The sequence below is a fragment of the Filicampus tigris genome, chromosome 9 (assembly GCF_054856515.1).
Source record: "Filicampus tigris isolate MCC_2025a chromosome 9, RoL_Ftig_1.0, whole genome shotgun sequence".
NCBI classification, from domain to species: domain Eukaryota; kingdom Metazoa; phylum Chordata; class Actinopteri; order Syngnathiformes; family Syngnathidae; genus Filicampus; species Filicampus tigris.
Window position 1 is genome coordinate 13,882,222 of NC_141225.1, and position 12,407 is coordinate 13,894,628.

General features: G+C 41.6%; 1 protein-coding gene across 4 annotated transcripts in view; it reads right to left on the bottom strand.

The window, feature by feature from the left end:
• Positions 1–838: 838 nt before the first annotated feature.
• The window catches only part of celsr2 (cadherin, EGF LAG seven-pass G-type receptor 2), a 63,767-nt gene continuing 52,198 nt past the window's right edge, over positions 839–12,407 (bottom strand). For 2 of the 4 annotated variants that reach the window (XM_086041142.1, XM_086041139.1), the window contains exons 17-34: positions 12,171–12,265; positions 11,004–11,213; positions 10,728–10,911; positions 8,588–8,906; positions 8,267–8,434; positions 8,061–8,184; positions 6,999–7,199; positions 6,742–6,916; positions 6,151–6,263; positions 5,992–6,071; positions 5,791–5,917; positions 5,575–5,685; positions 5,055–5,185; positions 4,889–4,977; positions 4,649–4,813; positions 3,979–4,134; positions 3,173–3,413; positions 839–2,514 (exon numbers count right to left, since the gene is read on the bottom strand). In XM_086041142.1, coding sequence (XP_085897268.1) covers positions 2,490–2,514; positions 3,173–3,413; positions 3,979–4,134; positions 4,649–4,813; positions 4,889–4,977; positions 5,055–5,185; positions 5,575–5,685; positions 5,791–5,917; positions 5,992–6,071; positions 6,151–6,263; positions 6,742–6,916; positions 6,999–7,199; positions 8,061–8,184; positions 8,267–8,434; positions 8,588–8,906; positions 10,728–10,911; positions 11,004–11,213; positions 12,171–12,265 — 2,714 coding nt within the window. In that variant the 3' untranslated portion in view covers positions 839–2,489. The remainder of the gene's footprint in view (positions 2,515–3,172; positions 3,414–3,978; positions 4,135–4,648; positions 4,814–4,888; positions 4,978–5,054; positions 5,186–5,574; positions 5,686–5,790; positions 5,918–5,991; positions 6,072–6,150; positions 6,264–6,741; positions 6,917–6,998; positions 7,200–8,060; positions 8,185–8,266; positions 8,435–8,587; positions 8,907–10,727; positions 10,912–11,003; positions 11,214–12,170; positions 12,266–12,407) is intronic. The other 2 variants (XM_086041141.1, XM_086041140.1) reach the window with 2 other exon arrangements.

The following is a 12,407-nucleotide window of genomic DNA, read 5'->3' on the forward strand; positions in this document are numbered from 1 at the left end:
TTGAGTAGTTCAATATATGTACTATCAGATTTAGAGCTGAAAAAAGGCAGAACTTGTACTGCATTTTGAGTTACAGCAAGAAAATGACCCATACATTATGTACTGTACGCTTATATAGTGTCGATATAATTGTGTACTCCCTCCCAATAGTAAACAATAGCTTAACTATTGTATGCTAGAATTACAAACTGAAACCAGTACTGTAGATGGTATGACATGCATTTTTAAATGAAAACGTCTCACACTGTGTCAATCAAGACTGAGCGTCCTCATTTGCGGTTAAGTTCGTTGAGGCGTGTCTGCATCCGTCTCATTTCTAATGTCATGAGCGTCAGCTGTTGAGGAGGCGAATCAGTTTTTCAAATTGGTTCATCATGTTAATTTACAGAAATGCTTTGATGAGCACAAAAGCGAGCCTTTAAAAGTGAAGGGCAGCTGATGCTGACAAATTGAATGCCACTTTATAGAGCATGTGCCTAATCGCATCATGCTGTGTATCCAATCGCCTCCACTGGCCTCTTGGCACGCTGCGAGGAAAATGAGCTCTGTTGACCTCTGACCATCATTTCAAGTTGACAACTAAGTTTTCTTTTATATATATTTATATATATATTATACTAAGTATATATAAGTACTGATTCGATACTGATTATGAAATGATGTCCCAATTCCTTATGTAAAGGACATGTTTTTTTTTTTCCAACTTGTCTTAGAGACTTACCTTAACATCTTTAGGCTATTCTTTTTAACGAGTTATGGTGATCTTTTTCTCGGACCGAAAATGGAAGGATATGTGACGATGCAAACAAGAACCACAGAGTGCAGTGGCAGTCGCAGAAACACCATCTGCAAGTTTTTAATGACGTTGCAATGAAAACACATTTAAAGACAACAGTTGGTCAACATGGCAATTTGTAGATTCAAAGAGAGACATCCCTACAATCGTGTCAAGTTTACATATTTACTTTCATTTACAGGCCGCACTGTACAGTAAAAACAGATTACATGTCAATATTCATGGATTTGAATTATTTTACAAAATGCGCCACAGCTACTCTAGGAAAAACCAAGCTGTTAATTCATGGACGGAAATGTGTCCTACCCTTTGATGAAAAACAAAAAGAGAGCACTTCAAGTCCATAAAAATGTGTCTCTCGTCGATTTCCAAAATAATGAAAATAGTATCAAAAGTCTTTTTTTTTTTTTTTTTTTTTTAATGTGTACAAGCAGATGTGCCCTTGTTGATATGAATCATTGTGGAGTGAAATCCACTCCCACAGGCCGGAAAAATTGACCTTCACTTGATTGTTGGTGCTGCTTGGACACACACACACACACACACACACACACACACACACACAAACACACACTGACATCCACTGAGTGCAGTCCAATCACCAAGTCGTTTTAGCTGAATGTTCCCTGAATGTTTGCGAGCCTACGCACACAGAGGCATGACAACTTTATTGTTCCACAGATGTACACCATAACAAATGTACAAAAAGAAAATCAGGGCAGCAAATGAAACAAAAAGTGCATTTTTTTTTTAAAAATTCAAGTATGCAAACAAAACTATTTAAAGGGAGATACATATGTTCCGTCACTGTGCTCAAGCCTGAGCTTTGGCACACACACACACACACATAAAATGAGCTATTAAGACTTAAAGTGGGCGTACTCCATCTTTAAAATCATTTTAAAGTTAAGTGCAGAAATGAATAGAGAAAAACGCAGATTTTTCGGATGAATTCTGGCCTAAATAGAAGTTTAGTTTCAATTTTGCAGACCATTATTGCACTCAGCACTTTTCCTGTGCAACAACTCGGCCAAGTCCCATTTCCAAAATGGGCACGCTCATGAAATCAGACTTCATAGTGACTGAAAACGTAAGTAGTGCTTAAGCTTGGGTGCCAGTGCATCTTTATATTAGCATAAGTGAATGTTATTTGTCATCTTTCATGAATTATTGCTCGGATTCAACGGATGTTGAGAATAACACAAATCTTTTCACAATTTATGGAAGAATCTATTTTTGGAAAAATTGTTCACAATTTATTTGCCAAACTGCCGCTTATTGTGAAGTGAGTTGAGCTGACTTAACCGCCACCATACAGTGCTTGTATTTCAAGTTTGCGCAGCAGAAAGATGGCTTGTATCTCAAAGAATTCATAGGTTGGGTCACTTGTATCTCAAAGCACCACTGTATCCAGAATAGGTGATCTTTGCCAAATAAATCATGAAAACACAAATCCCCTATGATGTTATTGTAGCCATTAAACTTCAAATCCTTCAAAATGACAAAAATGGAGTTGGCCCACTTTAGTTCTCAGTACTGTACAACGCTCGCGCACACACACACACCCACACACACACACACTCCATCCTTCAAAATCCTTTTTTTTTTTCAAAAGTCTTTTTTAAAGGGGAAGTCCCAGCGACGAGGAAGGAGGCTCTATGACCTGCAAAGACACACCCCTCGGTCAGCGCGCTCACATGGCGGTGTTGCAGTGGCTGCTGGGAGGAAAACAATACGGTGGAGAAAGAGCAGCAACAAAACAAATTAAAAAGTAAAAAGTAAATAAACAAAAGAAGACAAGGAACAATGAAACACACACATGCACAAACAGAGGTGATGGGTGTGTATGACAAATGCTTAAATGAAGAAGCAATCTGAAGCTCCCGATCAGTCAGAATGAGGATCAGCGCTTCAGGGGATAAAATTAAAGAATAAAAATCTTGATGTGATATTTTGGAAAGGCAGGGGGATAGAGAAAGTGAGATTATTATTTTCATTAGTGTCTACTGGGATGATGCTCTCATTATCATCCACCACAGCCAAAAATGATTTATAAATCCTCTTTGGTATTAGCAGATACAAGATGAAAAAATGAACATTCAGAGGGAACTGAAGATTCTAACCTAAGACACTGATTAAGAAGTGTGTCTCAATACTTTTGTCCATGTTAGGGCCCGACGGATTTAATCGAATATTAGCCAGTTGGTTGTCGGAATTTAAAAAAAATCTAGATCGTTTGGGCCCTAGTCCATATAGTGTGTCAAAATGTGGAACATGAGGCAGAGGACAACACTGACTAAAGTCAAAGTCAGACAAAGATAAAGACTTAAACATGACACTAAGTCAATAATGCATGCTTTTGATGTGGATACTCACTCCGATCCTGACGAGTCACCGTCCACTGTCCCCGCCTTGATGCTCACAGCGATGCCGTTCATCTGCTCAGGCAGGCTGGCCTTAGCGGCGCCAGCCAGTCGCTCGCCACAGGACGAGCCGTGAGGGGACGCCGAGCCGCGAGGGGACGCCGATCCCCGAGCGCCGTCACACAGTTCGTTGTGGATGCGGTTGAATCCGTTTCTCTCTATGATCGGAGAGAGCTGCTTCTTCTTTAAGATGCCTGCGTGCCACACAATTAGCAGCGGATGTTACACCGCCTACTTCAAAATCCCTTTTAGGATAAACAACAAAGCTGCCTAACAAAACATTTTTCAGCAGCTATTTCTGGACTGAATTAGAGGACTCATTACAAAACGACTAAAATAACATAAAGACTGGCATTATCCGCAAAAAGAATTGCGTTACGCTATTGATTATAAATCATTGATATACAGTAGGTGAGAAAAATCTCAGGGTGAAGCATTGACCCTTGAGGCACACCAGATGTGAACATCATACAGGTAGAATAATATATTCATATTCACAGGTCACTATTGCAAAATTCACAAAGAAAGTTGTTTTTTTTATGTGTAACCTATGCCACAAGGTGCTGCCATAGATAACGAATGGACAATCCATATAAGCGCAATCTACTTGCGCATTTGGCAAAATGTGCAAATGCACTCCCTCCTCACGCGAGTGAATGGCGAAGGGGACCGTAACATCGCACCCGTGGGAACTTCTACAGTGTCTTCGTGTACATGCACAGGCGGCAAAGACTCTCCAAAACCATTTCAGTCGTTTACCTTTGTGGGGGTGGGCGTGGAGGTTGGGCATGGATGGCAGCAGCACCGTCACTGTGTCGTGCATACGTTCATCCAATGACTCAAGATTCATCTTGAGCCTATCAGCATCCGTGGGCTCTCCATCACTCACTGATGCAGGCCAATACAGTCTACTGTCTGCACACGCACATAAAACATATTGTATTAAAACGGAAGTCAAACCAAGCATATTTTTTTCAAGAATGTGTTCCCAGCAAGGCCCACTAGCTGAAACACAGCATTCTGATTGATTTTGGGTTTGCGGAATATAAGTTAAGTAGCAAAATGCACTTGTTTTTAGCCATCTCTGGGGGCGGCCATTTTGTCTTCCGTCGACTGAAAATGACATCACAACTGCTTACAACGACCAATCACAGCTGACCTGTTCTCTGAATCTGAGCCGTTGTGAGCAGTTGTGATGTCATTTTCAGTCGACGGAAGACAAAATGGCCGCCCCCAGAGATGGCTAAAAACGAGTGGGTTAACTTATTCCACAAACGCAATATTTAACAGAATGCACTAGTGGGCTTGCATAAAACATATTCTTGAAAAAAATATGTTTGCGTTGACCTCCGCTTTAAGGTGTACTTAATGTTTTGGCCAGTGACTCGTTTGACAGGTGATGCTCCACATGGGAACACATTGATTGTACCGTGCGCTTGAGGCCTTTTGGCTCCATTGGACGCCAGGTTTTCCCAGCATTCCTCGGGAGGCAGGGGACCTTCCTCGTCCTCGCTGTCAGAGGAGTGCGTGGAGGCGTAGGAGCCGCTCTGGTCATCCTCCAGGGACAGGTCGCTGTCTGAGTCGCTGTCACGATCTGCACACGGGCCAGTGTGAACGGTCAATGCGTGGAAAGAACAGGAACAAAAAAAAAAGAGGAGGTTGTGTTTACCATCATCCACATGCTCATTGGTTTCATGGAAGAGCGACGTGTGGTCGTTGAGGGCGATGTGCGCCTGGCTGGTGCTCAGGCCGTCGTCCCTGAAAAGACACAGGACCTGTAAAAGTGCTCCTCGTCCATCCTACGCCACCTCTTCATGCCGCTCTTAGGTCTTTACCTGAGGACGAAAGGCACGTAGCTGTGCTGGCTTTTGACGCTCTGCATGGTGCCGTTCAGAGATACGCTGGATTCACCAAAGGGAAGATGGTACAACTTGCCGTCCATGTAATTGGCGTTGCATTTGTAGCCCTGGAACAGCAACGACGAAAGCTTTGAGCGTTCTGTAGTCCTGTTGTGTAATTTGTTGTCTAACTTAGGTTTGGCTAATTCAAGTGTGATTTAGATCATAGCACTCTTGGCAATGGTTCTGGAGTAAATCAGTATGTCACATTTGGCGTGCCTCAAGGGTCCATGCTTGACACTTGTCTTTTCTTACCTACACGGTGATTCTTAGGATAAGTGCTGAGGTATACTAAACTCCATTTTATTCTGTGTTCCGATTGTGTTCTAATCAGGGTTCAAATAGTTTGGATTTTCAAGTATAATTAATTTCTATTTCTTTTTTTTAATTCACTTAGTTTGAATTAGTTTTTACTGGCACGTTTGTTGTTTTTTATTCATTCAAAAATGTGACTTACCGATGATTTGGATTTGATCAGGTGATCGGGATGTTTGTGTCCACAGCAGTACTTCATGGCGTTCCTCGCTTCTTTATTGAACACAATGCGGAAGAAAAAGATGAAGGGACCCTGGATGATGACAAAGGCAATGATTAAGGACATAATAAAACTACCACTACGACTAATAATAATGATAAACAGTGACATTATCTTGAGCGGATTAAGAGGGCACACCTGCACACAGTTGAAGCCAGCGAACAAGTAATGGAAGATGATCATGTCACTGTTGACAGACAGCAAAGCCAGGAAGCAAGTGACTGAGACCAGGAAGAGGACGCCACCTGCCGTTTTCAGGCCCGATCTGCACGAGACAAAAATAAATTATAAATAAAAAGAAACTACTGTGTGTGGTCAGTGAACTGGTCAGTCACTCACACTTGAGGTTCCTTCTCCAAGCTCTGGCGTCTCAGCGCGCAAGAAGCTCTGGACGACAGGATGTACAGGAAGACGTTCATCTGCGCACACGAACCGAATCAAACCGCATCGACGCTTCTTGTTCTGGGCAGCAAATTTGAAGAATCTACCGGGACTCACCGACACCACCATGGCAATGGGGCCAGCAAAGCTCCAGATCAGGGTGTCGTACATGGACAGCCAGCAGAAGTCTGGGTTGCCGTAGCCTTCGGGGTCCAATCCCACCGCCAAACCTGCCAAGCAAACCGCACTCTTAAACGGTTGGGTCAAAAGTAACACAAATTGGGTGAATTAGCTAAACCAGCGCTGGGTCCAAAAGGGATTGAAACAATTATGGGTTGCTTATACCCAGCGCACTGAGCCTTCTAGAATGTTACATTAAATGTCATTTTACTTCACTATACATTTGTGGCCAAAATGGCGACCAGCTTCAGCTCTTCAACCCGCTCAAATCGTATATTCAACCTGATCTGCTGGGCCAAAATAATTAACCCAACCTTAGATAAAAGTAACCCAATCTGCTCAAAATCCACAGCTACCCAGCAAGTGGGTGAGGAAAATAACCCACCACTTTTTGGTGTGCATAAAAAATATTTTTAAAAAAAGATGGTTCTATGATTTGAAGAGTGTTCACTTCCCCTCCGAGGGAAAGCATAATTACAATGTGGCCCGCAACAAAAAGACATTTTCTGATCATATCATGGTTTGGACCTGTGATGAAGGCAGGTACTCCCCAGCCAATCAGATAGTAGAACCTCATGGGCCCATAGTTGATGTCTCGAACTTCACTGATCATTCGGTACACGTGCAGACCCTCCAGGAAAAGCCATGAGAATGTGCACAGGTAGAAGAAGTGCAGCAGGATGGCGATGACCGTGCACAAAAACTGTGGCAGGAGAAGCAGATTTTTTTAAACCCAGCTGAACTTTATTGAACAAAGGAAGAAAAAAAAACCTGAAGGTGCTCACTGGATTGTCAGCCTGGTTGATCCCGAGTATGAAGACGAGCTCGGAGAGGAAGAGGGCGGTGGCGCCGTTGTTCATGATGCTGGTCTTGTTGCATTGCATGGCTCTCAGACACAGGAGGAAGACGGCGGTGAGGAAGAGGAAGCCCAGGGTGACTCCAACGGTGCTCCACGATAGGATTTTGATTGGCAGGATCTCACCGTTCTGATGAAAACATGCAGACATTTTTTTTTCTTTTCATATTTCCGTTACGGGTCTGTGGTAGCCTTGGTCAGCTTTTGGCCTGTTGCAAATTGATTTTTTGGGCCAATAGTTTTTTGTCTGACTGTAGGATGCCAATGTGTCAATGTTCTTCTAGTCATTTTAAAGCGGAAGTCAACCCAAACATTTTTTCAAGAATATGTTCCCAGCAGGCCCACTAGTTGAAACACGGCATTCGGATTCATTTTGGCTGACCTGTTCTCTGAATCTGAGCCGTGATTGGTCATTGTGAACAGTGTGTGATGTCATTTTTAGTCGACAGAAGACAAAATGGAGATAGCTTAAAACGAGTGCATTTTGCTGCTTAATTTATATTCCACAAATACAAAATTAATCAGAATGCCGTGTTTCAACTAGTGGGCCTGCTGGGAACATATTTTTGAAAAAAAAGATGTTTGGGTTCGACTTTCGCTTTAATAAGCTACTTTTGTTCTCTTTTCTTCACTTTTGAATATCTTCGCCTGTTCTGTTTGTAAATGCTTTTCGATGTTGGGCTTGTGGTTGTGTGAAGCACATTGCCTTGTGTATGAAATGTGAATGACCATGTAAACATGTGACATGACGAGATGACTTTTTGGGTCGCGAGACACATTGCAGTCAACTGACAACAACCTGCAACATGCTGGGAAGAAAGAAAAAAAAAACTGTTAGATGTCCTCCATTGTTTTGTCTATGAAGACCCCCCCTAATCACCCCACAGTGGAAACACAAACATTTTCATTTGCAAAAAGTACAGTTAGCAAGCTGAACTGAACTCTACAGGTGGCGGAAAGCTAACTGAGCTGACTTCATTAGCATTCTTACCTCTCTCCTGGATATGTCCATGAGCACAGCGAAGCTTGTCATGTGATAACACTGACAGCTTATGTGAGTGTTGTTTCGGAAGACCACCTCACATCCCTTTGCTGACCAGCCGCCCATTCCGGCTCTGATATAAAACACAATCATCAAACACCACAACGACAACACAATCTTATCATCTTGCCTTTCCGTATGTGTGTGCACTCAACAGTATGGTGTGGTTCCAGAAGACGCAGATGGGTTTGGAGCGCTCCTCGGTGGTAACCAGGCGGAACTGCACGGTGATGGGTTTGTCCAGCGGGTGCTGCAGCAGCTCGTCATTGTCGTGGACGGTGATGCTCACCACCGGGGTGTTGATTACAGGACGCTTTGGCACACTGGAAAAAATAAAAATAAAAGCATAAATACTGTAAATTTAGCATTTTGATGCAAGGTGCACTTTGGACTTGCTGCCAGCAAATGGCTGGGCACATTTATATTTTTGAATTGCATCCGTTTGGAATGTGGAAGAACATGCAAACTATTCTTGCCGGAGACTTCTTTTGTCAGGGTCGTAGCTCTCAGGTAGCAGAGACGCCAGACTGTGGAAGATGATCACGCTGGCGACGGCGTCCGGCTGGTTGTCGTCAGGATGGCGTCGCTTCCTGTTGGCGGAGCGATTCCTCAGCGAAGATTCCAGGGGAAGGTCCAGGTTCTTGTGGCCCTTGGCGTCCGTGGGCAGCTGGAAGACCGAGTCGGGCAGGGTGACAGTGGTCTCCAGGTCGGCCGGGCGGGGGCCCCGAAGGGACTGGTACCGCGGGAGTTTGGCCCCGGCAAAATTCATCTTTTTCAGACGGTCCACTGAGATGACTGCCCAGGACAAAATCAAATAAGTCCATCATCTCAAACTATACTTTTCACAACCAATATGTATAACTGCACATTATCTGTTCTATTTTGCTCACCCTAACATGGTATAAAACTAGTGATGGTGGTATTTTTATATAGTGAGCTCAGGAGTACATTAAATTGTTGACTAACAAAAACAATCATGTAAACTATTATACTATATGAATTAAAAATGCTCATAATCGATTATGGTAATTATTATTGCAGTGTTTTTTGTGCTTTGTAATAATAATTTGTAATAATAATAACTGATAATGGCGAGTATTATTCCATCCTTCCATTATCCAAACCGCTTATCCTCACGAGGTTTACGGGCGTGCTGGAGCCCATCAAAGTTGTCTTCGGGCAGTGGGCGGGGTACAGCCTGAATTGGTTGCCAGCCAATCACAGGGCACTGTCTACTGTTATTATTACTATTATCAATATTATTATCACATGGGCAGCAGCCTAAGGGAATCCCAGACCACTCGCTCCCCAGCCACTTCATCCAGCTCATTAGTGTACGTAATTTATTGTAATAGTGTATTTTTTTTTTTTTAAATAATGTGTACTATTTTTTTTAAATGACACATATATAATAACTCTATACAAGAATACTCTTACTCATTTTAAATCACTACTATTACTATTATTTAGAATTCAAATTATCTAGAAATATGAATGTATACAATTAAAAAAAAATCACATTCATGTTCCTATTACCAATGACCCTGCAAAGAATGGGTGCTAGTGAAAATGGCTGTATGGATGTCGTCAGTAGTCTGGTAGTCTCAATATCAATAGAGGGCGCTAGGGCACCTCTCCACCTCTCACCAAGAAGACATGAAATAAATAAACAAAACGAAATGATCGAATAAAAGTGTCAAAATATATGTGTATCTATTTTTAGATAAGCACAATAAATATTATGCAGTTAATGATAAGAAATATTTAGTTTAAATTTAGTTTATCTGTGTTTTCTGATTTTGTGACGTATTTCCGATCTCGGGTGAGAAAAAAAAAAAAAAAAAAAAAAAAAAAAAAATATATATATATATATATATATATATATATATATATATATATATATATATATATATATATATATATATATATAATATATTAATATAACAATATATTACAACTGTAATAATGTAATAAAATGTCAACAGGTAATTTAATGGATATGTACATTGCATTGTGTCATATATTCTACTAACTGATGTGATGTACAGGGCTGAACAATTAATGAAATTCAAATTCGACAACACAATGTAGGAGAATGCAATTTTCAAATCACCATGGCTGCAGTTTGGGGACAAAAACAACTCTGCTTAATTTTTATCAGTCAGTAGGCTTTACGTATTTATTTATTTATTCATTTATTCATATAGTGTCTAGATAAGTTAAGTGCTTAATAATTGCAGTCCATACGGTATGTTTACATGTCATTGTTTCGTGAAAAATGTAAAGTTTGACGTGGTGAAGCCACCCATTTGTTAGCATGATTGTTGTAATCTGACATGATTTATTGGCGTATGTTTACCCATACTTGTTAGGTAGAATTTGGTGAAGCTGTTGCGGTGAATGCTTAAAAAACTGCAAGTCAAAGTGTATAGTCAAGTACCGACTCTAATTGAAGTCGATAAATAAATGGTCTTCCATATTAATTAATGGTTCATTTGTTTTGATTTTAGCGCAAGCATAACCTAGACCAAAATATCTGCCGGTATGTATAATAAAGCTATTTAAAAAGAAATAATTGCAATTGCAGTATTGATGGGAGAAAAAAAAATCGCTCACCAATATGTGGTGTGACGATGGTAAATGGGCTGAGGTAGGTCTTCCTCATGTTCTGCGCCAGAGTGTTGGCGTATTCCTCGAAGCGGCGCAGCAGTGCCGCCGTGCCGCCCTCTGAGTGCTGGATCAGCTCCCAGTGTGGACGCGTGTCTGGAGACAGGATGGCACTGCCCACGCGGACCAGGTTCTGCGGGGCGACAGCCAGACGAGATCAGGCACTCTCACCGGTGACATCATCCAGCTCATTGAATCGGGATCAAGTGGCGTGGTGTTTGTTACCTCGGTGAAGTGGACGTCCTGCGTGGCCGTGAGGTTGAAGCCCCGCTGCTTGCTCTCATGCTGCAGCAGCCGCTGAGTGAGTCCGTAGGCCACTTTCACGTCGCTGCCGTAGTACTTCTCTGTGTGCAAAGTGGCGTTGGCCAACATGGCCGCTGTCCGTTGGACGTGGGCCGAGTCCAGCAGCGACGCATTATGGGAAAACCTTTCAGACTGGGAGAAGACGTGAAAACATCTATCAAAATGTGTTTTTTTGACCACATATGAACAGGATTCGGTGAGATAATGAGCAGATTCACATATTCACGGATATCGTTTTCAATCGTATTTCAATATTATAGGATTTTTGTGACTATTCTGTTCATCGGACGGATTAAATAACGGAGTGAGTGTGATGTGGCCCATGCCCACCATTTTAAGACAATACTTTGCACCTGGGTAACATTTGTTACAGTTAGTTTTTGTCATAAAATCTTGATGTTAATGGTGAAAAAAAAACAATAGGAAGTTAAGTAATTGTTTTTAAAATATTTTTTTCCTCTGTAAATTGTTCATTGTAGTCTGTAATCAAACTCGCCTTTATCCCCCAGAAACTTGAACAATTTAATACTTGTAATTTCCAAACTCTTTGTTTCACTATGTCGATCCTGCTATACTCTGATCCATAGGCAAGTCCTTACGGAACTAAAGTGGAGAAGGATAATTTAAAAAAATCATAAAAGGAGAAAAAGCTGTATACTACTCTGATAAGTGTCATAATTAAATGTGACCATCTCCTGAAATTGTGTGTACTGTAATAGTTGAAAGAGCGCCAAATAATAGCCAAAGTATTTTTTTTTTCAGACAAAAACCCCTGAACCAAATACAGATTATAATATCTTTATTTATATTTTAATTTCAGGAGTAGAATTGAATGATTTGTTTAACTAAGGACGTAGCCGATTTTAGAAGAGATGGCCAACAGTCAGGCAAAAAAATATTTTTTCTGTCAAAAGATGACATAGGCCATTATTTTAAGGTAACAATATAAAAGAAAAACTCCTTTAGAAAGGGTATTGTGCGACATCTGATGCATGCAAGGTAACATTGCGTTCCCTGAATTTCAAAATGACAAACATTTGAACTGCTAGCAATTGCTTTAAGGAGCAAAGAGAGAGCAAAGACACACACCAGCACTCTCAGCTGGCTGAAGGTGACCGACGTGCAGTTGAAGAGATTAGGAGGCAGCCAGCCCTTGTGCTCGTCACAGTGGCGAATGGCCGTGCCTGGGAAAGGAAAAGGAGGAGGAAAGAGGAGGCGTGAGTTGTTATTACATGAGGTGGGAAATAGACTGCGGCTTAAAAAAAAAGCTCCAGGCAACCTCCGTGCACTGCCATTATTTTATGGTAATCGGAACGTCAGCTGAAA